Here is a 23,338-nt window from a genome sequence, read left to right as displayed (position 1 = left end):
TTTCAAGTGGCTGGATAAGTGCTTTTCAAGCCTGCTGGACACAAAATAGTTGATGTTATCATGTTTGGTGTTCCTGTAGCGAGTTTTCGCATGGAGTCCACATTCTGTAAACTTTACAAAGCTCACTAAACAATTGAAAATTCTTAATCGGTACGCCTTTTATGATTCTGAAGATGCAAGAAATGCAGTGAAAGCAAGTTTTCAATCAACGAACTTTATCGGCGTCTGAAACGGTTCATCACGTAAGCTTTTTCCTATAACTAAAATGAAGCACACATTGTACAAAATTAAACCAATTTTATTTCAGTACAAAAGTAATCACAAGAAGTTCCAGGGAAGCTGCCTTTCTCAGCATCACTTTTTGCCAGTAAGCTTCTCTTGTGCTTTCCTTGAAATGGTCTTACTCGTACCACTGAACTTCTTATTGTCGTCCCTTAAAAAAAAGAACAAAATACCAGTGTAGAAGCCTTGACATAAGTATAGCTTAAAGGGTTTCTGAACCACCCCTTGGGATTGATGAAGAAACACAGTACATGGATAGCATGTGCTGCTGTGCACATCAAAGCCACATTTTGCAGTCATGTGCAGTTCGTGGAACTCGCAAGCGGAGTGAGAAGTCACCTTTTTCTCAAACACCGTCTTTTCAGATGAGGCCTCTTCCTCAGCCATTTTGAAGCTGCAGGAGGCTTGCATATGTCATCATATTAAACATTCCTATATATATAGCTGCTATTGGCTGATGGCTGACATCAATCAAGACAGGTGTTTGGGTCATTGAGCTTCTGACTGTTACTGCATATATTTGACTCATTAATAAACAGGCTTAAGAATAAGAATTATGTATGGCGGAAGAAGACAACTGCTTACACACAGCTGTGGCCACCCACGTAGGAATTAAACTATGGCCACAGTGCTTATCGGTGTCATAGCCATAGAGTCTCACTAATTTCGTTGGCTTTGGACACTCAACTAGCCTCGAATCACGCAAAACTTAGACCACACGTACGCTTGCCAATGCATGCTCACTCCTGGCTAGACGCCTTGACAGACATTGCTTCATATTGAGCTAGTGACAGCACTTAAAATGCACAATTTGGATGTTGCTACTATCAGTCGGTCAAGATGGTGCAGGACAAAGCTGGTCTGCACCATGACACGGCCAGACTGGAGCACATGAGTGCAAGTGCACACTCCAGCCCTTTCATGCACATACCAAACATTGCACGCAGTAGCATGTAGCTGCGTCTGCTACATGGTTCAGATACCGCAGCCTCCGTGGGATGCTGCAACGAGCCAGCTCGCTGAGCTTGCTGCAGCTGTCTGAGAACAACTGTGTGCTCTGAGTGGTTGTTTCTCTGTGGGTGATGTGGCTCCAGGTGCATGGTGAACTGGCCTGAGCACCAACATCCTATTGGAACAGTTTGTCTGCTTCCAGATTTGCACACCTTCAAGCTGTATCGCTAACGCCCTGTGTTGTCGTCTCTTTTAGTCCTGTGTCTGTAGCGGTTTTATTCGCAATGTTTCACCAGCTGGCCTACAACCTTACCTTGCTACATAATCAAAGCTCGTTACGTTAGGAGTCCTTTAACACGAATCCGCAGTGCAGCATACATCTCTTGCCCGGTGTGAGCGCTGCTGATAAACTCGCATGAGTGAAAATAAAGACAACGTTTCGTTTGACCCTTGGAAATTGTGTGATTGCTGTAGAGAAAAGTGTGAAAGGAAATGTGCTACTTTCCACTTGGTGCGAGAAAACAACTGTGCGTAGCTATCTAGTACAATGTAGCACAGAAAAGAGATGAGACACCGTGAACTCAACCATAAGTTGAGGCATAGTCTCCTGGGCAACAAAATAAAATATAGTGACGTCTACAACATCCAGTATCTAATTTGAACTGTGCACCACAGGGACGTTCAGTAAGTGGAACATTGTGGACATGCCCCACTCTGCTGTAGTCTTCGCAGTGTAAGGCATTGAAGAAGGAATGGGAACACCATGACGGGAATCAAAGGCAATCATTGATTGCCAATAACTCTGCTTCCGCTAAACACATTTCAGCACTTTTTATGGCAATGTATGTCTGACATCAACATCACGCGCATCACGTACATCACGATTTAACATCAAGTGCACTTTTTTTTATTTTGATAAAAAGTGTTTCAGGGCCCCTTTAAAGTTGCAAGCTCTGTGGTCTACAATAGTCCACAGTGCGATTGGAAAAAATGCTTTTTGATGCTGTGCCTGCTTTACATAATATACAGAAAAAGTAATATCAGGGAATAAAATATTTGCTACCATTAATATGATTCTGGTGGTTGCCTTCTGAAGAAGGGAGTTTAGATGTATTTCAATGAAGCTCTTTTGCTATGGCACTATCAGGGGAAGTACAACTGCTTGGTGACGATTAATTATCAAAATGCCAAGTTCATACGGGGCGTTTCATGAAACATGTTCGAAATTTCTTAAAATTAGCAAAGAAGAGAAAATTATATTATTTCATCTATACTGCTTTTACCACCCAATGTAGTAATTAGACAAGTAACTATGCAAATTAGACTAATTACATTTTTAACTAGATGATTGATTCCAATGAAAGACTTGAAGCGTGCCATCCGGTGAGCTCATAACCATTTACAAAAATGCAAAAATGAAATGCTGCTAATTTTTGCAGCATAATGATTTTCGGCCAATTTCACACAGCAGAGCGAAACTGAACAGTTGAAGAGTGCAAGTGTCACATCCATAGTTAACGCCGATGAATGATATGACTGCTTGCATCTCATCATCAGGTGAGCATAAAGTGACCTCGATCGCAGCTTGATAAGGACACTCACTTGATACTCATCTACCTGTGAGGCACAAGCGAACACATAACTCAAGAGCGTCTATACTATGGCGTGACAGTTGTGCTCTTGAACACTTCAGTTTCGCTTTTGTGTGAAAGTGGCCAGAATTCATTACGGTGTAAAAATTAGCGGCATCAACATTTTGCATTTCTGGAAACTCCTATGAGCTGATTGCGTGGTGCACTTCAAGTCTTCCATTGGGATCAATCGCATGGCTCTTTCTGTTAGGATAATTAAACTAAATTGCACAATTACTTGCATAATTACTACATGTATTTTTAAACATACGACTCTGGTAAAAGCAATCAAGATGTAATGGAATTTTCATATCTTCCCTATATTTAAGGTATTTTCAATACATTTCTCTTAGGCAGTAGTGCTTCTTGCAAACGTTTACCTTCATGTATTTTTTAAATATCATCATTCTATCACAATGTATCTTTTGTGTTCTTAGTAGTACTCACTAGTCATTGCCATAATTTTATTACATATAGCTTTTATGCACTTTACAGAGATTGCTCTTAGGCCCTTTACAGCTACGTCACAATCACTCACGGAATTCATCTACCCACTGCAAACCCATCAACACTGGCCTGGCGCTCTTTGGTCATAATTGGCCCTTGCGCCATAAAACAACAAATTCATCATCATCATCATCACATTTCATTAGGAACCCGGTATAATGCAGTGCGGTTCATTAGCAATACAGCATCACATTAATCTACCTTTTTACGCTAGTAAATTATTCTATAATTTCAGATGTAGTTATCTTGCGAGAAACTGAGCACCAAATGAAATAATGAAAATGAAGTTCTCCAGCTGAAAAAGTGAGCAGGCCAAGTTTGCAGATTAACACCCTGGAAAACAAGAAAGTGTGAAAACGAAAAGACACAAAAAGAATCAGACATGAGTGCTGTACTCACAAACAAAGGTTTTATACCTTTATGTGAGTTGGTAGAAGACTGTAAGCCTGATTTCAAGCAGCTTAACAGGCTACTATCGATGCATGTCATGAAAGTGGACACCATATATATATATATATATATATATATATATATATATATATATATATATATATATATATATATATATATATATATATATATATATATATACATAGTTGCCATCAGGCTGCACCTGCCAAAAAAGCAAATCTGAAGCCTTCTTGCTTTGCATAAAGCTTAACACACCATTTCATTCATGGTTCAAATGCTAAAATAGCAGCTTTACAGCTAACAATTTAATACTACTGTTTCACACAAACTTTTGTAGACCATTGAAACAAAAGATCATACAAGTCCAAGAGGCTGATTGGCTCCTCTGTGCAAGCTAGCACCAGGAGGCAATAGAGCTAGATGACTTCAGTACTCTTTGAAAATGCAAATGTGAAAGAGGCAACACTTGTACAACACTTGTACAACACAGCTCACTTTAAACCCACTTGTAGGCTGGTGAATACAGCAACAGGACTCAAGTGCTGTTAACGGTGTGCTCTTTGGCACTGCTCAATGATGAGAAAGCCAGAGGAAGTGCCTGCCTTAGTCATGTAAAAATAATCAACAGAAATTCTTGAGCCAGCTCTGACAGAACAATAACAAGCTATAATGAGTGGACTGTAGGGCGCAATAACAAATAAAAATGATGAAAGCTAGCTTGCATCAGTGGCCACCAACATGTTAACATCAAACCTTTAGCCCCTTAGCTCTACAGCCACATACAATACCGCCTATGGCAACCAGTGAGTGCAATGCATACCTGCTCATATGAATCTTATCCCGGCAACCACGTCCTCCTTCCCAGTGTGCTGTGGGTTTCTTTGTCATGAAGTTTGCACAGCCAGTGCAAGGCTTCTCAGCAGCAAAGGGCTGTAACAATGTTGAACGCACAGCATGATGTGCAAAACTTTACCAACCTTATAGCAAGGTACTTGCCAGTAGTAGTAGTACTAGTATAGCAATGGTAATAGTAACTGTAGTTCATAGCAGCTTTAATGTCAGAATAGCATGCAGCGACCAAAGCACACTGTTCATGTGAGTGCTCAATAGTTAAAAGTACCACATAAACCAGCTGCTTTGGAATGGAATCAGGTTGATCTAAAAACCAAGACTAGTTGAAATTTTGAGTGTTGCTCTGCAAGCAGAAGGTGAAGAAAAATAATAGTGCTTTTTGTGAGATGTTTAAGTCTACTGCTCTACGGGCACACAAGGCCACGAATTTAATTCTGCACCGTTTCCTTCATGTACTAAATAGGTACCAATTCCAATGCTCCACAAGCACAAGTGATAGAAACAATAAAATGTGATTTCCTAAAAACTGTTACAATCAGAACACTGATAACAATACTGTGGAATTTACACAAATGAAAATTACTTAACAAGCAGTTGTATAAACTGAACAACAGGATCAGTTTGTTTATCATTTTAATGTGCAGAACATGTAGAATATCTCCACCCTTCATGAACGTCTGGCTAAATGGTACAATGCTACTAAAACAGGACACTTTTGGCACCACTGCCAGTGCGTGTCAGCTTTGCTTTCCTTCTCATGTTTCCTAAATGTCCTATTCTAGTGCAGCTGCTGGAAAGTGAGGGACTTCTACAATGGTGGTGCAACAGCAGCCACATCCAGCATAGTCATTAAGGCATACTGAAAAGATTTTGCGCCAAAAAACAACATGCACAAGAAAGACGACGACACCACGGGCGCTGGCGTCGTCGTCAATTAAGGTAATCAATATCAAGACCTGTTGCTTCCCCAGGTAGGACTCAAACAAACAATGGACTGTAGACCTGGAAAAATATATCCTAGGCAGAAAAGCCCCAGCTTTGTGGGAGCTAAAACAAGGATCCAAGTTCATCACCCAACTATCCTCAATAGCCCAAACAGCCTCTGTATATTATAGATAGAAAGTGTGCAAATACACAAAAGCAGTAATGATCTTTCTGTCTACCCTTCAAATCATATATCTGCAATGTTTATTAAGTAATCGTTGTAAAACTACAGCATCTCTGAAAAAAAGTGACCTGTGTACATCCCTCAGTACAGTCTCCTTTAAATGGAACAACAGACTTTCGTTTTCAGAGCGCAGCTCTTAGGCGCCTGTTCTTGCGGCGAGCGTCGGCGTTCTCCCGCAGTGTAACCGAGCAAACCAGCAAAGGATGAAAGAGTGAACGCAGGGTGCCACAGGAGATGAAGGACGCGAGAAGGAAAGCATAGAGAAGGGTACAACCACAAGGCATAAAACGGAAGAACTTATGGTGATAGCATGAGAAGAAAAGTGTAGTGCGGCAAGAATCGATGGCCAGAGTAGCATGCGTCTTCTGGGAGGGCTGTCAGCAGTGGCTACTGTAAATCGCGCCCGTGCATTATCCACACACTGGCTCTTGCGATCTCCAGATTAGCGAGGCAGTTGCGCCCCGCTTTGCTCATTTGCAACATGCCACACAAGACAGATTGTCCACGCCAGTCAATATATAGCAAAATGAAAACGTGTATAGAGCGGCGCTCAAACTTCGCATTAGGGGCTACCGTAATTGTCAGTGAATTTTTTTAGACTATACAGGCATTTTGAAAAACCGCAAGGAAGATGTAATTGTTGTCCTTGAGCTGGATTACTCGCTGTGGGAGACATTACTATAACGTGATGAATCAAAATGCATATTTAACTAATTAAAAAGTCACTTACAAAAATTTCTTTACTTTACCGCACACAAAGAAATTTACTAATTGTAGCCTGTAAGACTGCAAGGCACATAGACTTTAAATGAATTCTGAGCATGGCACAAATTTCAAGTCATGCGCCATCAAACATGCGGAAAAATGCACTTTGTTGTGCTTAATTTTTTAAGAAAGCACTGTTTTATGCATCGAAGTGCTAACATAACTGGAACGCCCATGCATGTATTTCATTAACAATAATGCAATAACATGTTGCCAATGAGTTTATTAGTGTGAAATGCTCAATGGCTTTATCATTGAAATATTGTTGTGTAAGTTCAATAAACAATAACCATTGATGCATCACAGACAGGCACACACACACACAAGAGAAGGGGGTAAACCTAGGAGCTCGATTTTTTATTAATTATATCATAAGAAGCGAACAAACAATGACACCAAAGAAAACATCGGGGAAATTACTTGCACTTACTAATTCAATTAAAGAAATGATAAATTAATGGACATGAATGTGGATGAAAAAACAACTTGCCGCAGGCGGAGAACAATCCCATGTCTTCGCATTATGCGTGCAATGCTCTACCACTTGAGCTACCGCGCCGCTGTTTCCCCGTCCACTTTCTTAGGAATTTTTATGTTTTGCTACTAAAGCTAACCCTAAGATTGTTTAGCCAGCGCCACCACTCACAAACCTTGGCGGCGGATGTGGAACATTCTTTCAGCCGCAGGCATCAAAAATATGTGATCTTTTGGGGTGAAGGCAAATGGTCAATAAACCCACATATGCTACCTGAAGGCATCAAAGGGGCCTTATTTTTATTGATCATTTCATAAGAAGCTTCACTTCACTTGTGAAGTCCCTCACATTACATCAACTTTGATTTCTATTATTTATCATTTCTTTAATTGAATTAGTCCATGTTATCACATCCATGTCATCAATCAAGTAGTTGAGAAACTAGTGGAATAGAGCTAACCGCTCCATGACTTTCACAGATTATGAGAAGGCATCTTATTCAGTAGAGATATCAGCAGTCATGGACACATTGCATAGTCAATGAGTACAGGAAGCTTACGCGAGAATCTCGGCAAATACCTACAAAGGTTACACACCTACTTTAACTCTTCACACACAGAAAAAAATAGTTGAAAAATATCAATAAAAAGAAGGGTTCAGTCAAGAAGACACAATCTCCAATTCTATTCACTGCTTTCTTGTACTAGGGAAGGATTAATAGTGAGAATGAACAAAAAGCACCTCAGCAACTTGTGGTTTGCAGATGTGTCCTGTTCAGAAATGATGGAGATGGATAGCAACAAATTATTGAGGACCTTAGCCAAGAAAGGGCTGAAGATTAATACTATGCAGAAGACTAAAGTAACTTTTAGCAGCCGGGCAAGAGAACGAGATTTCGTGATTGGCAGTCAGCCCCTAGAATCTGTGCAAGAGTATGTTTATCTAGGCCGATTACTCACAGGCAATCCTAATCATCAGAAGGAAAGTTAAATAAAAATAAAAATGTGTCAAACCATATACAGCAGGCATTATGAAGTCATGACCGGCAGCTTATAGCTATCTTTGAAAAGTGTACAATCACTGCATTCCCCTGGTACTAACATAAGAAGCAGAAACTTGGAGGCTGCAATGAAGCTTGAGAAGTTAACGACTTTGCAATGGCACAACAAGTAATGGAAAGAAATACGATAGGTGCAATGTTAACAGAAAGGAAGACAGGGATGTGGATTAGAAAGGAAATCGGTGCAGCAATATTCTAGTTGCCATTAAGAGGAAGCTTTAGCTTGAGGCCAACTCCAATCTCCCCATTCAAACACATGTAAAACACGGAAATGTTTTTTTTGAGATCACCACAGGATTGATTTGAATTAAATTTGCTGCATCATAGAGAGAAAATTAAGTTCCAGCAACTGTAGGAAGCCAATTTTTGAAATGGGACCTCACATCTTTTTTTTACAAAAATTGTCGAACATAAGTAAGCTAAACAAAATAAAGAGGCATGAATTTTACAAATACACAACTCTGCACCAAAAACAGATATTGCAGTTACGTAAACTGCACCTGTCAGAGTATTTCAAGCGGACAAATATGATATATGAATTTACAGATTATGTGAGCTTGTTACTATGGTTACAGGGCCTTGCTCATGGATTAGTGGTATATTTCATAGCACTGTATAACGCATCCATTTTTCTGCTTTTGATGTATTATTAGATGCTCTTTAGAGAATCCCGATATTTTTACTGCTACATAATTATAAACATTATACTCGAGTGTTCTTTTAAAAATTTTGCGATTTGGAAGAATTTTTTTAAAAAACAATTTATAGCATAAATTGATGATCTACTTACTAGAGTTACTAGATTTTAATTTTTTTTAAATGCAACAAACTTAACCAAAATTGGTCATGTGGTTGCTGAGAAAAATAATTTTGCCATTCCAATGTACATGTATTTAAATAGGAGCTCTCGAGCTAAAGTTTCCTCTTGAAAGGAGGGAAAGTTGACAGTCATTTAAGAGGAAGCTTCAGCTTTGGGGCTCCTATCTAAATACATGGGAAAGGAGAAATCGTTTTTCTTGGCAACCACTGCAATAAATTTGATGAGGTTTGTTGCATTTAAAAGAAAAAGTAAAAAAATATATAGTGACTTCTGGTCACAAATTTTTCATTTACATGAAAGCATGGAGCAATGCTGGGGTTGAACGCAAGGACTCAACTTCCAGAATTATTTTCTCACTTAAAACAAACATTTTTCTCATTAAGCTTTCAGAAATAAATGCCATTGAATGTTACTGTGCAACTTACTATTTTTCATATTTTTACCATGAACACCTCACTATCCAATTGACGGTTGAATATTCCCCAAAAAGCAAATTTTCTCAAGCTTTTTTTTTTGCTCACTCGCATTGTTTTTTGACCTCTGAAACATTTTTATCGGCTCCTTCGCCTTCTGGACAACTTAGGAAAATAGTTGGGACGACTACTGTGAGAACATAAAATTTCATAATAATTTCGAATTTCCACCTTTCTGTACCTTATTACGTGTTTTCTACTTAAACAAAAGTGAGACAAATTCAGTTCACTTTAATGCATATGAAAGAACGATGTATTTTATTTGTATGAAACATGTTTTATAGTCATTGGTAAAATTTTTTATTTTGTACAGATTTTTTTTGTAAGACGGTTCTGCGATCGCTTGCAAACCTAAGATGGCGGCCACAGCGCGAAAAAGTTTGTTTCGCCAAAACGAAGCTGGGTTAATATTTGTCACGGTAAAGCAGTAAGCCATGACTTTTTTTTTTTTCAGGAAATTGAAGATAGCAGAGTGCAATGTCTGGATCAGTTAGCATAAAATGACCCTTTTGCAAAACCCTTGTAAACAATGTAACAGATTCATGTAAAATATAAATTGACAGATCAAATTTGTTGTCCAATTTGGATACTCTAATGAATGCTGTTTACAGAAGTGACATATCTGTTCTAGCTGCAGCAACAGATTTCATTAAAATCAGCCCATTGGTTATCTCATAAAAATGTTTCTGCGTTTTACATGTATTTGAATAGGCGGCACCGAAGCTGGGCCCAAGCTAGAGCTTCCTCTTATGTATCCTTACGTGATTTGAATGCAAACGCATAATCGATTGTCTAAGTAATCACGTTACATTAAAACTCTACCTTAATCCACCTCAGTCAAGTTTTGGGAGTGGGCCAAGTCATTTTTTTTTTCAGTGTGGGCCACGGTATCAGTCTGACACTGGCTGTTCACAGTGGGATTTCGCAGTGTGAGAGGCAGCAGGTCCAGCGCCGGGAATGTGATGTCCTCACTTGGCCACATGGGTTTTGGTACCATGAGATGAAAACAACGGATGGTGGATTTTTCGCTTCATGGGGCGTATAAGGCTTTCACCTTAATATGGCATTGGGAGGTATATGTGATGCATAGGGCAAACAACCAGTCTATTAAGAGTTACAGTATGGGTGCCAGAACTCCTCACTTACCAAACACAAAGTAAGTGCTGGACTACACACATATACAAGCTCCCTCTCCAACTGATTGGTGGATTGAAAATAAACAGGCCAGCATTTTGCCAGAAGTTCCTGGCAGAATGCTAGAAGACGTTACTAACTGCTCGTAAGTGTGTTTCCACTCATGCTTCTCACCTGCTCTTTGCAGCAGTGGCCACATATCATTCGTGTGGCATACTTCATTTCGTGGCTGCCACCCTCCTGCTCTTCATGGCACTTGTCACAAGGATAAGCTTTTCCACAACAAGGGAACCTGGAATTAACAATAGCAGAGACAACAGAACGCAATTTAGAACAATATTAGGCATAGACCAAGGCAAGAAAGCATGAAAAAAATTACACAACAGGACCACAAAATCATGTTGCATGTATAATTCATCTGTAGGTACTAACAACATTTGTTACATCAAATGAAATCAGGTTCAACACACTGCTACAGAACAAAAAACAATGTTATTTGCGCAAGTTTATGAATCCATGCGTAAAAGAATAAGACAAGAAGGTCCATAGTACATCTGCGAAATGTTCTGAAGTAGGCATATTTTGGTCAAAGGGTCCTAGAAACGACCGTCACAATATCGAAAAGAATCATTTATACATAAACAGAATCTCTTTATGGGAAGCTTTCCCAAAATTTTCATGATTTTATGCTAAGTTAAAAGCACTACAAGTAGTTGAATAGCCTTTTCTAGAGCCACCAGCGTTCCCTTTCCACTCATATTCTGTGTAGCTATGGCAATTTCCTGCATTCTTCGGTCACAAAGTCATCTGGTGGCACAAGTGTTGCCTGTTTCTTGTCAGTTTGAACCAGTGTGTTCTTACATCTCGTGCCAGCATGTCATTTCTCGTTACTGCGGCAATGGCGACCTCACAGCAAAGCTGAGGTGCAGTGCTAACATATTTTACAGCTTGTATTTGCTGCAGCATGTGTACACACACACACACACACCTGTGGACACTGTACAGCCACCACACATCTGCAGCACCAAGCACTGGTTCATGATCATCCTTGAGCAGAACTAAAAGTGCATGCGGTCATGGCAAGCCACAAAATGGCATGTGCATGTCAACAGCATGCGCAAGTGAACACCCAAAATTTTTCTCTATAGCACCAGTAGAAATTTGTGCACCAAATTCCAAAGCTCCCAAGTTAACGCACAATAAAATTGTCTCTGCGCTCCATTGGCAGTCATCAGAAGTTACTATTGCTAACGTATGTTGCATACTCTCTCACCCCTCCCCACCTCCATGCAGCACTACAGTTATACCAAGTAACTTACCTTTTCTGAATAAACTCTTCATGACACTCATTTCCTAGTACATAAGTGGAAATTCTCTGACAAACCCACCAGCAGCAGCAGGCAAACCACACTCAGTGAAAAGTGCACCATTGGTTTGATAAATTGTCTGTCTATTGCCTATTTTTGCAATATGCAAAAACGTATTAAACAGATTTGGTCAATGCACTGTTGAAAGTATTCCAGATGATGTCAAAACAGTAACCAGTAAGACACCTCGCCCTACAACATTACATAGTGGTTCTACTTGGAATGGGCAGAGGCAAAATAAAATGTGCAGCGTGATGTCATTTCGATTGGTGGGCATTTCAGTGCCAACAACAAAGAGCCAATTTTATGCTATCACAACAGCAAAATCAACGTAACAGCTGCAGCAGCTAGAACAACCACAATTTCATGAAAAAAACATGGTACTCGTGAGTATTTGATAACTCACATTTTACTGACACCATGTCAAGCAGGCTCCGCTCTTAACACCTGATGACGCTGATATCTTCTCATAAACGCAATAAAAGTAAGGCAATTTGAGATTAAGATCGACGAATGGTCAGCTTCAAATTTACATACAAAATTCAATCTAAAAACATTTTCACAGCTGTGTACAGCCCTGAAATCACCTGCTTTTATTTATTTATTTATTTCAGAATACTGCAGGCCAACAGTTATGGCCCATGCAGGAGGGGCTATACAAGGCATGGAAATACACTGCGACATAAAAAATAAAAATAAAAGAAGGGCAGTTTAACAGATTGCCGCTAATAAACAAGCAGAAAAATGTGTATACACATGTACACATTTATACATATATACACGTATATGCGCATATACAGCACTCATTCACTCAAACAAATACTCTTCTAGAGCTTTAACAATATTAGAGGACTGGAAAATGGCCCCCGGAAGACAGTTCCAGTCGGAAACGGTCCTCGGGAAAAAACTGTGTTTGAATGTTTCAGTTCTCGCAAAAATTGGTTCCAGTAAATGACTTCCTGTGTGGTGTGTTCGTCTAGACGATAGCTGTTTAAGTACTGCGGGATGCGAAATGTTTAGTTTATGTGCTAAAAGGTTATGCATGAACAACAAACGGGATATTTTCCTACGTACTTGAAGTTGTTGGATGTTATTTGTTTTCATTAGTGTCGTAGGTGAATCAAGCCTTCTGTATTTGTTATAAATAAACCTAATCGCTTTCCTTTGCACCATCTCAAGCTGGTAAATGTCCTTCTATATGAATGGGTCCCATAAGACCGACGCGTACTCTAATTTTGATCTAATAAATTTTATGTATGCAAGACGTTTAAGCTTACTTGAAGCGCCTCTAAGCTTCCGCCTCAGAAAGCACAGCTTGGAAAATGATGAGGAACAATGTCTGCAATATGCGCAGACCAGGTTAAATCGTTTGTTATTGTAACCCCTAAGTATTTATGATGTGTGACCTGCATAATAGAATGATTTAGAAGGCTGTAAGAGAAAGGAGAAACCTGCTTTTTGTGCAAAATTCGCAAGAGGACAGTTTTATCTAGGTTAAGTTGCATATTCCATTTAAGGCACCATTGATGAATAGCTAGTAGTGAGTTTTGTAAGAGGTAATGATCATTACACTCGTTTATGCTCTTGAAAAGAGCATAAGCATTAGCACAGAGCAGACAAATAAAAACAACACCATAACCACTGAGGTAAGAGAATCAAATGCCAGCCTTTCCTACCTCAACCACCGGAAGCTCTTTTTGTAGTGCTTGCAGATGCCCCCATCTGGAAGAGGCTTGCCTTCCTGAATGGCTGGATCTTTAACATTTTTGACCATCTTGGGAGCCTTTATGGAGAATGCCGAACCTGCATGTTCTGCAGCAAAATTTGGGGTGCCAATTATGAAAATGTAGACTGTTATAGTGATTTTTATTAATAGATTAAATGCAAGTCCTGTCACATAAACATACAAAATAAATGAAGAAATATAAATGTGGATACTTAAAACAGTGTGAAAAGACGGGACACAAGATAAACCGACATGAGTGCAGACTAACAACTCTTATTTGAAAGGACATACATACTATCCTACGGGGAGATGCGCAAACTAAATTCAGTAAAGTGTGCCAGCAGTAAGCAACATAACAAAGTAAAAGGAAAACAAAGCAAAAGGCAAGCTTATCCTAATAAAAAACTGCCAGCGAATGGCGAGCTCTGTTTTCTGTGCCTCAAGCTTTTCTTTGGTGGGCATCATGTCTCCTGGAGCTAAGCCGTGCAATCGAAGAAGGCTTCTTTCTCATCAGGCTAAACGAAGACTGTAAATCATAGTATTGCCATAAGAGCACTGAAGAGCACGCTTAACAGGCCACGCCACCACCACCAAGTAGGGAAGAGCTTCCAAATCAAGGTCCGTTTGCCTTCTGCAAGGTACTCACGCCAGCTTCTGGTAGGCATCGCTAAGAAGACTGAGCATGGATGATGCCTCAGGATGGAGAGCTTCAAGCAAGCTGACGGCTAACGCTGTTATACTGTACGTACACAAGGTCAGCCACAGCCTGATGAAAAGTGTTGGAAGAGCTGGAATTTGCCTTTATTTCTGCATTGAAGAAGCTGGGCATGTTATGCAGAAAAGCCAACTAAACCAAGCCAAGACATGAAGTTTGCAGCAATTTGTCAGCAGTACAGTTTGTGTTCAGTAGGATATCCCACTATCTTGCAGCTGCAGCTACATAGGACAAACAGGCCAATGCTTCAACCACCGCCTTAGGGAACATGCATACGAGATGGAGGAAAAACCTGGCCTCATGCTGCTTTATATGTCTGTACATTAAATTTTGAGCAGAATGGAAACCTTACAATCATGATTTGCTGGGCCAGTTGATTCATGTTAAAGTGGAAAAAAAAAAATACAGTGAATACCAAGACGCAGGACCAGAAAGACTGTGTGTATGTCTCCCTCTGGTCTTGCATCTTGGTTGTCACTGTTTCTTTTCGCTTTTAATGAAATTCTAAGGCAATACAAAGACCAAAAATTACACAAAATTTTCTAGGCATAAAAATTCACAGGAGAGGCACCACATGCGTTGGTGTGCCACCTCATAATCTACTGCAAGGAGTAGAATTTAGATAGTTTGGGCATCTGACTACATGGCTGAACTGTGTGCTCCAGAAATCATTTTACATTGTTATGTAGCTTTTTGGTGTCTCATTTTCATGAACTTGATTGTTTGTGGATCTTCACCAAGCATATGCACATCCTTTGAAATAAAGGTTGTTAGTCTGTGCTTATATTGTCTATCTCTTGTCCCATCTTTTCACACTGTCCCCAAGCATTCTTGTAAATATGCACCAACAAGCTCAATTTGCAGCACTTCTGCAAAAATAAATGCTTTTCACACTAGGTCCAACAGCAATCGATGGGCAGAAAAATCCACAGACCAATAAAATATGTTGAAATGATTGCTGAAGAAACTGAATATTCAAAAGCGACCCAATAGCAAGGTGAATGCATCAGAAAAAGAAATTAGATGGAATCGTGTTACCGTGATCACTATACTAACCAGCTTCTCTAGATGGTTGCAATTGAAGAAACTTGACAGACTCCATGAGTACAGTTATCTTGGCATTGCAAAACTGGCACCAAAGGGAACGACGTTGTCCATAGTGAATGCCCTGCATATGAAAAACAGAAAAGAAAAAGAAAAATCTCAGTGCATGTAACACCATTTGTTAGCACTAGGCGTTACCATGAAGACTTTAACAGTGCATTGGCAACAATAAAAATAAAAACAATTTTCAGTTGTAAGCAACATGCATGCAACAATTCTTTACAAGAAGATCAAAATTACGTTCTACAAAGAACATGCAACGTTACAAACAAAAGAGAAGGAATGCAGCAATAAAAATATCTTCTTAGGTAGTCCCATGGTTGAACTCGATTTCAACAGCTAGATCTCATTACCAGCTCATTACCATTACCTAGGTCAAAATGACCTTGGCATATAAACGGCTTCCTCATGCCAAGCCCTAGGGCGCGGGATCATATCACGGCCACGGTGGATGCATTTCGATGAGGACAAAATGCAAGAACACCCATGTACCATGCATTGGGTGCACGTTAAAGAACCCCAGGTGGTCAAAATCAATCCAGTGTCCACCATTACTGCGTGTCTCATAATCGAATCGTGATTTCAACACGTAAAACCCCGAATTTAATTTCAAATTTAATGGTTTCCTTAATGCTCTTCTGAGCACTGTCACAAAAGGTCATCCTGTAAACAATTAACGATGGCAACAAGATGCCATACAGAAGTTATGTACAAAGGAACTGAGCATGTACCCCCAAGCAACAGTAATAGGAAGAATGTGTTTGGTCGCATAAGTAATGATAATACACACTAAGCCCTACCGTAAGTTGCAAGACTAGCACCCACATGCAGTTAACTCACATCAGCAGTCATCCTCTTGTTGCAGCTGAAACAGTCTAGGGCAAAGGCACAGCCAGACAGCACCAGGTCCACAGCTAAGCAGTTCACAAGGTCAAAATAGCCGAGCACGGAGTTGTACTGATGCATCAAATTTGGTCGAAATGTAACGCTGCAGGTGCGTGAGCAGCGGCCGCACGTCACCACATTGCGGCGACGTGCAGGTGAGACGACATCCACATTGCAACGGCACCTGCCACACTGCACCCTGACTGCCACTTTTGTGCACTCCAAGGTGGCTACACCTTCACCAAGCTCTAATCGCCGAAACTTCACCTCGGTGCCTTTCTTCTGGTTGACATGAACGTCGACACCCACTCTCTGAGCACCACATGAGGGCTTCTCATCAGCAGCAGGCTTCCCAGAACAGACATCGGCATCCGTAGTAGAGGAGGCTATGATATGATGTGGAACCTTGTTTTCTGCAGGCTCACTTTGTTTTTTTTCAACACTCTCATGCCTCTTACTCTTTTCTTTTTGGTCGGGTCTCTCACCATTCCCAGTGCTGGAGACAAAGCTTGTGTTTAGGGACATGTCCAAGCCATTCAAAACACCTGTAACACCACTGACTTGTTGGTTGCAGTCTGAAGGTTGGTCGTTTGATGACCCGGATGGCCATTTCTCTATGGATCTTTCCTCCTCTGCGCGTGAATCAATAGTCAACACATGCAAGCTGTCTGTTATGTTATCGTCTTGTGATGTGCCCTGATGTGCCTTGTTTTGAAAACAGGCAGCACTGTTTGTCATGATGCCAGATTCGGCATCTGCATTGTTTTCGTTTCCTTCGGATAATGCATCATCTACAGTTGACTCCACAACTTCCATCGTGGCACCTGCCAGTTGCTCAAAGGGCACAAATTCAAGGCCAGCAGCTTCAGCAAGTTGAATCTTTTTCACCTAAACAAAAAGCAAAAAAGATCAGCACGTTAAGAATTCAAAAACTATTAGGTTGGTTTCACGTCATAATTATTTCCAACAAAGAAAAGTTGGAAAAGGGCATCAAGCAATCATCAGACAACTACACCTTACATTATTTGCAATGTGGTAATGATCTGGTCGAAATAAATATAATGAAGCATTGCTTCACGAGTACATTCCATGCAGCGATAAAAACAAATAAGAAGAAGCATAAAGGAGCCATCAAACAACTGTTTTCTGTGTTTCAAATATTATAGTATAACTGGCCCATGGCTTGAACTGCATGTGCCAGAGAATCAGCTGCACAAACCCCATTATTATTGCATTTTTGCCACAAAGCATCAAAACTATGAACCTTAATTGTCAAGAATTTACAACATGGGTAAATTCAAAGCAGGCTATATTTCACCTTTATAACAGACCAGCACTGTGTATACGTTATCATTCCCACAAATGCCTAAACAAACTTTCAATGAAGAAACTGGGGTCAGTGGAATACATTTAGGCACCAAACCAAATTATACCAATACCATAACTATAAGAACACATATGACAAACTTACCTTCCTTAAGCCCTCAATAAAGAGTGCCTCAAGGTTGCGGTCAAACCAGCGAAGGAATGGACGCAAGTGAAGTGATCCTGGGCCAACTTGTTTTGTTGTGGAATGTTTCTCATCCAGCCATGCCTTAATGGCCTTGTTGAGGTCCCTGATGGTGCACAAAACCGTAACAATTAACACTATAAAAAAATTATAGTCACTTTAAGCCTTAAAAATGTGTCCTTTACTGGAGCTCATTACAACTAGTCATTCATAATGCTATACTCCTTCAGCAAATTTGGGTACAATCACAACATTCCAGAAACCACGATCACTATCCTTTCTACTTGACTCTTTCTTGGCCTTGCATCTAATATACCTCAATCTTTGTCAGGCAGTCCTGACAGGAAAACAATTTTTAGACTCCTATCAAAAAAGCATTAAGTTGGCCTTTTCCCATAACATCTGTCGAAAACATGGTGGCACTGCTTATTGCTAGGGCAACGATTAAACACCCGGCATATGGAGGAATCAGCATGCAAGGGAAAATTGTGCATTAAGACTAAATTTAATCCCGATTTCCACAAATTTAAGTCCAATTAAGGTAACGTGCTGGCCATAACCATCATGCCAATGACTGCCGAGTGAGTGAATTGGTGTGGATAAACAGAACAAGGCACATATATGATGTACACAGGCCCTACCTAATCCTGCAATGTCAATGTTTCTTGGGCCTCACTGTTCATAATAAATCTACCGACTAGATACGAACAGGCTCCTTTCACTAGGGCAATGAGACTATATGGAAAATTCAACTTTCTGTTTTGGAAGAAAGGCCTATGAATGAGAATGCTGAGAACAGCCATTACAGAAAAAAAAAGAAGAAGAAAACACTTACTATAGTAAAAAATGTAAATCAAGCCTCTAAAATGGCTGTACCATTTTTATTTGGTACAATTTTATATTTTTGTAGACAGCATATAACCTTGTGCTTTGCTTGTTCTGCATTGTCAATGTCACAAATTCACAACAGAATGTTGTGTTACACATTCACAAACCTTTACAATCAAGGTAACAAACCAGGAGATTATTTACCTCAGCAGCATCGGGGGTAAGACACCTTCTTCATCAAGCACAGACATCATAAAGCACTGCAAAAGAGGGAAGCAAAAGAGAGGAAGAGAAAAAAAAAATTAATACCAAGCCATGTTTTGCAGACAGCAAAAGGCGTACCTCTCTCGGATAGAACTCTGGAAATGTAACCATCATTGTTAGCTCCTTGACATCAAATGGCTGTAGGGAAAAATAGAATGTCAGCTCTGGGCAAATTCATGCAATCTAAAGTTGGAAGCAAAGCATACCCAGTCAGGATCTGTAGGTCCAAATACAAAAGTGTACTTGTCGGTGCTATCCCCACCAAGTATCTTTTTGCTTTTTCTAAATCGTTTTCGAAACTGATCAATTTCTCTGTCCCTGTAAAGAGGCAATGAAAACAGATCAAAAGCATTACAGATCTGCACATCAGAGCCAGTTAACAGGGTCAAAATGGAAATACACCCAAGTTCAAAGCATGCAGTAATATCTTAACAGTTTGAGAAATAATTTGGTTACCACATAGCAGCAGTAGTTGCAGCTCCACAATGCTTTTACTTGATTGGTGGCATGTCACTTGTTGAAGCTTTGTAAGCATACCACACTAAAAGAACAAGCAAGCACATTCACTCCCATTTTTAAAAAGCTTCCAAATCACACAAAGCAAATGTGATGAATCCTTGCAAATGGCCATCACTGTGGCCAAGGATGGTCACAGGGCACACTCGTCAATGAGATGTTCTGTGTGAGATGCAAAGCAAGACTGTGCGGTGCCTTGTATCCTTTTGCGCTCTCTCCTGCCTATTCAAGATGTGCATTCGGTTGAAAGATGCTTGGTACAACCAAACCTGACTATTTATGTCATTGAAGTAGTTAATACTCTGAAAAGGCAAAGTTCTTATTAAAGTATCTAAAAAACTCTAAATTAGACAAGCTTCTTGCTAAGCTACCAATATAGAGGAGTACAAAACACGAACACAGGAAGACAATGCATATGTGTTGTCCTCCTCATTCTTGTGTCAGTGTTTTGTATGCTTGCCTTTCTGTAACACAAGGGTTACTATAACTATCACACAGGCACTTTAGAGTGTGCTCAAGTCAATGCAGACAGTGTTGATATACATGATTTTCAGGCACACCTTACTTCGGATCACATATTCTTCATCATAACTTCTGCTTCAATTGTCCTGGAGAAGTCCGATACAGGCAAAGGACTGTAAGTACCTTTGTGACAGGGGTGTAAGCTGCAGTGTTGAACACTTGTCACATGAGCACCATTTCTAGAAGGGTAGTGCATTACCAAGCTGCTCACACACCAACTGCCTATTTCGAATGCAAGCTGCTACATTTCAACACGTTGGCCTCGGAAATAGGGTTTGACACTTCATCAGGTCCCTGGCTGTGTGCCGTGCATATATTTCACAATGGCTTACTATTCTTCTCACAGGAAAAACTTGACGATGGTTAGAAATAGTATATTCACATAGAGCATTGGTATAAATAAGGTTTTGTGATTCAAACATTCTGTCCAGGAGTCCCAGGGCCAATTGCGAAAATGTCCACAGGGACATTTATCATGATCACAGATCGAATTATAGGCAAGTGCCTAATTGTTTCCATGTGTTAGGGCTCCTATCTTGTAGTGTATGAGCACTAACTGTGGTTTCAGAAGTCATTTAGCACCAATGTTACAGTGCCTATAAATGCCTGTTTCTGTCCATTGTGCCTATATATGCCTGCTCTTGCTTTTGGCACCTGAAAATGCTTTTTAGGGACATCATTTTTGTTTAAAAAGCACATTCGATCACTTTGTTTAACAAAACATGACAGCATTGGCATACACTGTTGCTAATGGCAATGCACCCAGCAATGCGACCCAGCAAGTAGAGCACTTGCATTGTAAACATTTCAGGGCTTATCACCATTTCCCTGACACTTGTTGAAAATTCCAGAGATTAAGATCCCGAAAAGTCTCCTCCTTCAGGTGTGGGCACACAACTCCAGTTTACACCGCAGCCGGGGATCCGAGAGAAAGCCGCAGCGTTTTCAGAAACACGTAGAGTAGAATGCAGCCTAAAGAGACTTGACTGTACACTGATTGCACTGTTTGTGTGTTAGGTAGAAGTGTGCAATGTCCACTGGAAATTATCAACTGTAGTCACGCAGTCCCCTGCTTTGGTACCTCCACTCTTTTTGTGGTTGTACAGAAACACCAGCTGATGGTGGCTCATGTAAAATCTGCAACAGATGAGCAATAAACACTGCCCCTCACACCATGTATGTAAGGAGAGACATAACCCTATGTTCCAAGGTGCGATAAAGAAAGAAACCACTTAATAAAAGGGAAGTCATAGTGATATTAAGAAAAGTGCTTAAGAGTTCGTAGGAATAGTTAATGAGTGTGACAAAGCCACTGCGCCGTAACACACGTTTAATGCATCCCACATGTGCAGCACCAGCCGTCAAAAATGTTTGTGCAAAGGTGCAGTCTGTCTTAGACAATAAACACTGATCTTTATTTTTTGCTCAAACATTTACAAATAAAAAAATTTTCCATTCAACCCTGACTACACTCAGTGCTCGCTTTCAGTCTACAAGGTTATCTTTTAGTGAAAGAGACACAATTTATAAAGGCTTTCAAAGCTAGTTTAATAAGAATTTGCTTTTTGTTCGCAGCTTGTGGAGCAAGAATGCACAAGGTAGGAAAGTGGCAAGGTCAGTCCAAGATTCTGGATTTCTTCAGAACAGCTCTGTTTATACACTTGTATTCATCCCGCTGCTGGCTGAATGTGAGAACGTGGAATAAATGGCCACTCTATGATTTATCCAGACATTAATCAAGGTAAGGTGAAGGCATACGAACAAGTATGTGCTGAGACACACAGAAGACGTCAGCCCTGTGACCTCGAACTAACTGTGCATATGGGCTTCAGGAAAAAGTTTAGCGATGCGTGAGGCTATGTAATAAATCTGCGCTTGCACGGAAAGGCAAAAACCAAACAAGCGGACCCGCCGACGCACTTCCTCTAGTTCGTTCAGGTCTCGTCGAAGGCGGAAAAGCCGAAACAACGAGAACGCAGAGTGCCGCGGAATGCAATGAAGGCTGAGGCGAAGACCTCCCGCCAGTAGGACGAGTTGCGAGGGCACCGACCGTCAATCGGGTTGTCTAGCCAGACCCTCCATGCTCGCATCGCAACGTGGTTGTTATATCACCGACGCAACAAGAAACATGCACTGTAGCTAACGCTTACGCAAAGTAACCGACGGCACGGCAGAAGGCAACACGTTTAGGCTGCCTAGAGCAATTTACCTCAACTGTTTCAGCAGCTCCCCTTCGCTGGGTGGTTGCTGAGCAAAGCCATCCTGCCCAACTTCGCTGACGGATCCAACAGCAGACTTCTGATAGCTCGCCGACGGGCCAAGGACGTCGCTCTCTGGCTGTGGTGAGTCGTTCATGGTGGCTTCTCGCGGAGCTTGGGTAGTGCTTTTAGCTTGGTCGCAACGGCGCTTGTGGGCATAGCGGCAGCCGCGGCCGTAGCGACAGAATCCGTGGCGCTCGAAGAAGAGGCACGGCTCCTTCGGCGGTGGCCGCTGGACACTTTTGTCGGTACAGTCGATTGGAGCAACACCTTCAACGTCATTTTCGACCGGTTTGTCAGTAGTAAGTGCAGCGGCAGCTGAAGACTGTACTCCTAGCTCGTGCGAGTACCGACATCGGTCCCCATTCCGACAGTGACCATTTTTCGAAAAGAACTTGCAGGGTACACTTTCCGGAGCGTTGCTTGACAGTGGACCGTTCGAAGCACGACGTGAAAAGCCACGGCGTCGAAAATGTGGTCGGAGTGCGGACTTCAGGCAACTCAGGGCATCTTCAGGCTTGCCTGTTTTGTCAGACAGATCAGCAGGCTCCTGAGGTCGTCTCGAGCGCGGAGAAGCTTGCGGGTTTACGCCGAAGGCATCGTGAGAATCACGCTCGGTATTACCGGCCGCTCCTTGGCTCATAAGTGGGCAGCGCCAATAGAGGACTCGAGCACACAGTGGGCTCTCGCACGGATGTTTCTGGAGGTCGTTTCCTTTCTCACGCACGTTCGACAAGCCCAGACGCTCTGGTAGCGATCACGAAACACCACGTCGGAGAATTACGCTCACTAGACGAGCACGACAAGGATTTCACCGAACGAGCAACAAGAATGAAAGCGTTGAAATCGCCTGAAATCGTTTCTTGCACAAGGCCACACAATACAAAAGAAACCACAGAAGCACATGAGCACGATGGCCAGTCTACTCGCTTTGCACAAGCAAAGACAACGACCACGGATTCTGTATTTCGCGTCAGCAGAGACGATGACTTCGCTGCGTTCGGTAGCGTCGGCTTATGTGACGACACAAACGACACTGAGACACGTTTTTTGGCACAATTAAACGCACTAACGATTATGCTGCCACCTGCCGCTTTGCAAAAATTACGATCAC

General features: G+C 41.1%; 1 protein-coding gene across 1 annotated transcript; it reads right to left on the bottom strand.

Annotated features, from left to right (window-relative positions):
• Positions 1 to 277: 277 nt before the first annotated feature.
• On the bottom strand, positions 278 to 23,200 carry LOC126541903 (uncharacterized). Its single transcript, XM_050188866.3, has 11 exons — positions 22,176 to 23,200; positions 19,135 to 19,246; positions 19,007 to 19,066; positions 18,869 to 18,924; positions 17,798 to 17,942; positions 16,282 to 17,214; positions 15,394 to 15,505; positions 13,573 to 13,708; positions 10,704 to 10,821; positions 4,603 to 4,712; positions 278 to 433 (listed from the first exon to the last, which is right to left on the bottom strand). Exons 1-11 carry the CDS (start codon positions 22,865 to 22,867, stop codon positions 355 to 357), a joined length of 2,553 nt encoding a protein of 850 aa, XP_050044823.1. The 5' UTR covers positions 22,868 to 23,200; the 3' UTR covers positions 278 to 354.
• Between the last annotated feature and the right edge of the window lie 138 nt (positions 23,201 to 23,338).

This window comes from Dermacentor andersoni, chromosome 2 (assembly GCF_023375885.2).
Source record: "Dermacentor andersoni chromosome 2, qqDerAnde1_hic_scaffold, whole genome shotgun sequence".
Taxonomy (NCBI): domain Eukaryota; kingdom Metazoa; phylum Arthropoda; class Arachnida; order Ixodida; family Ixodidae; genus Dermacentor; species Dermacentor andersoni.
The sequence above is the reverse complement of the archived record's forward strand: the minus strand, read 5'-3'. Positions and strand labels throughout refer to the sequence as shown.